The sequence below is a fragment of the Larimichthys crocea genome, chromosome XII (genome assembly GCF_000972845.2).
Source record: "Larimichthys crocea isolate SSNF chromosome XII, L_crocea_2.0, whole genome shotgun sequence".
NCBI classification, from domain to species: domain Eukaryota; kingdom Metazoa; phylum Chordata; class Actinopteri; family Sciaenidae; genus Larimichthys; species Larimichthys crocea.
This window is the reverse complement of record NC_040022.1, coordinates 31542961-31545460: the sequence shown is the minus strand read 5'-3', so window position 1 is coordinate 31545460 and position 2500 is coordinate 31542961. Positions and strand designations below refer to the sequence as shown.

At 43.6% G+C, this 2500-nt stretch overlaps 1 protein-coding gene across 3 annotated transcripts in view; it reads right to left on the bottom strand.

Moving 5' to 3' along the window:
• Positions 1–1515, bottom strand: part of atxn2l (ataxin 2-like) — a 9223-nt gene extending 7708 nt beyond the window's left edge. The window contains exons 1-2 of one of the 3 annotated variants that reach the window (XM_027285272.1): positions 1256–1515; positions 869–929 (exon numbers count right to left, since the gene is read on the bottom strand). In XM_027285272.1, coding sequence (XP_027141073.1) covers positions 869–929; positions 1256–1272 — 78 coding nt within the window. In that variant the 5' untranslated portion in view covers positions 1273–1515. Of the gene's footprint in view, positions 1–868; positions 930–1080; positions 1207–1255 lie in introns of those variants that run through there. The other 2 variants (XM_027285273.1, XM_027285274.1) reach the window with 2 other exon arrangements.
• Between the last annotated feature and the right edge of the window lie 985 nt (positions 1516–2500).

Genomic DNA, 2500 nt, shown 5'->3' with positions numbered 1-2500 from the left:
TGTGTACATGTACTCTGATATAAAACAGTATTATGTTACTCTGTGTACATGTACTCTGTGTACTCTGTGTACATGTACTCTGATATAAAACAGTATTATGTTACTCTGTGTACATGTACTCTGTGTACTCTGTGTACATGTACTCTGATATAAAACAGTATTATGTTACTCTGTGTACATGTACTCTGTGTACTCTGTGTACATGTACTCTGATATAAAACAGTATTATGTTACTCTGTGTACATGTACTCTGTGTACTCTGTGTACATGTACTCTGATATAAAACAGTATTATGTTACTCTGTGTACATGTACTCTGTGTACTCTGTGTACATGTACTCTGATATAAAACAGTATTATGTTACTCTGTGTACATGTACTCTGTGTACTCTGTGTACATGTACTCTGATATAAAACAGTATTATGTTACTCTGTGTACATGTACTCTGTGTACTCTGTGTACATGTACTCTGATATAAAACAGTATTATGTTACTCTGTGTACATGTACTCTGTGTACTCTGTGTACATGTACTCTGATATAAAACAGTATTATGTTACTCTGTGTACATGTACTCTGTGTACTCTGTGTACATGTACTCTGATATAAAACAGTATTATGTTACTCTGTGTACATGTACTCTGTGTACATGTACTCTGATATAAAACAGTATTATGTTACTCTGTGTACATGTACTCTGTATTATGTTACTCTGTGTTTTTGTTTTGTCTGGTTCATTGTGTGTTTCTGTTCCCGCCCCTCGGGCCTCTCTCTGCGTGTTTCCAGGTGAGCTCGTTCAATCTCTGCACAGGTGTGACAGCGCGCGGCTCACCTGTCTGCTGAATAATTAACGAGCTGTCAGGACTCACCAGGCTGCCGCTGAGCGGAGAGGACTGTGTCTGTGCGGGCGGTTTCATGGTGCTCCTCGTCCTGCAGGTGAACAAAACAAACGTCAGCTAGCGGCTAACGGCTAGCAGAACAATACACAGGCTAACGGCTAACGGCTAACTCAGGCTGACGTCATCACAGGTGTAATGAAGCGTCGTCATAAGATGTGTGTGTGTGTGTGTGTGAGACACACCGTGTGAGAGCGGTGTGTGTGTGTGTGTGTTGTTGTTGTTGATTAATCCAGCGAGCTAACGCGGCTAACGTCGCGAGCTCCGCGTCACGTCGAGTTTCCGCCGCGCGGACACAAAGAGCGGCTCGACGTCACGCGGACGTCCCGTCATGAGGCCGCGCGGGCGGCTCGGTCTTACTTTTTCGTCATGTGCATCCCGGTTGATCCCGTGTCGCCGCCGCAGTGAAGAGTCCCGGTGTGACAGGCCGAACACGGTACACCGCTGAAAAACAACAAAACACAGCAGCGGGGGCGCTCGGTTTGACAAAACCCGGCAACCGATGCTCACGTGACATGGGTCCACTCAGGCGGGCGGTACTGGTGCCCGGTTAGGTCGGTACTGACAAACTGTGAAGTCACAGTAACCGGACGCAACGGTGTAGATGTAACGAACGCACCAATGACAAACCCCGCCCAGTAACTGAGTCTGATAGCTGATTGGACAAACGTCCTGTCAGTCACCTCTAACCTTGTTTGTGATTGGGTTAGACTGTAGTCAGTTGTTTTTCTGATGGGCTGTCCTGATGGAGGTCACTGATTTAAATTCAGTTTAAAAATGTTTTAACACAATGAAACAATAACTCAGGATAAAACATTCTGGGCTTCAGGAACAGCAGATTTTAATAAATCAATAATCTGAATTTAAAGTGGCTCAACCCTCTGCAGTTCCTCTAATGTCCACCTGAGGCTGGCTCCAGACGTGAGTCAGTCTCCATAAGTCCCCATGTCCAAATGTCCAACTTCACAGCAGAAATAAACATGTTTACAGCCTGGTACAAAAAACAGTTTTGGTCTCTGTAGCTAATTTCCCCGTTCATGACAACTGTACTGAGGGTGAATTTATATACAACTCACCTGTTCACATTATATTAAGGCTTAAAGTTATGCAGGGTTAAGAGCGGGGACGCTTTGACTGACAGGTGGGTGTGGTCACAGGTGTCATTCAGCCTCTGGTCCGTCGATGATCCACGTCTGTGGGTGACGTCACGGAGACTACACCCAATCTTTAAACTGTCAGTGGGTTTGATTCTGTTTAAATCTGATATTTAATGTCAAATTAATATAAAACTGATTTCTTATTTTGCATTTTTAAAATAAAAATTAACTTTGTCCAACGATTGAGGCTCGATAAATGTAAAATCTGGTGAACTTGCACAGTTTGCACTGCAGACTTTGTTTCCACGTCAGAGTCTGTTTCTAGTCAAGCCTTTGTAATAAGTTTGTGTTCCTGTACGAGTGTGACATGACACCTCTGGTACAAATGTTGGCCGAGACGTATTTTAGTGTTTGTGTTTAATGTATATTCTTTCCATGTTAAATAAGATTGTCAGTGGTGTGTATGTGACAGAGTGACAGCGAGGAGGAGAAAAAAAGAGCAGACACC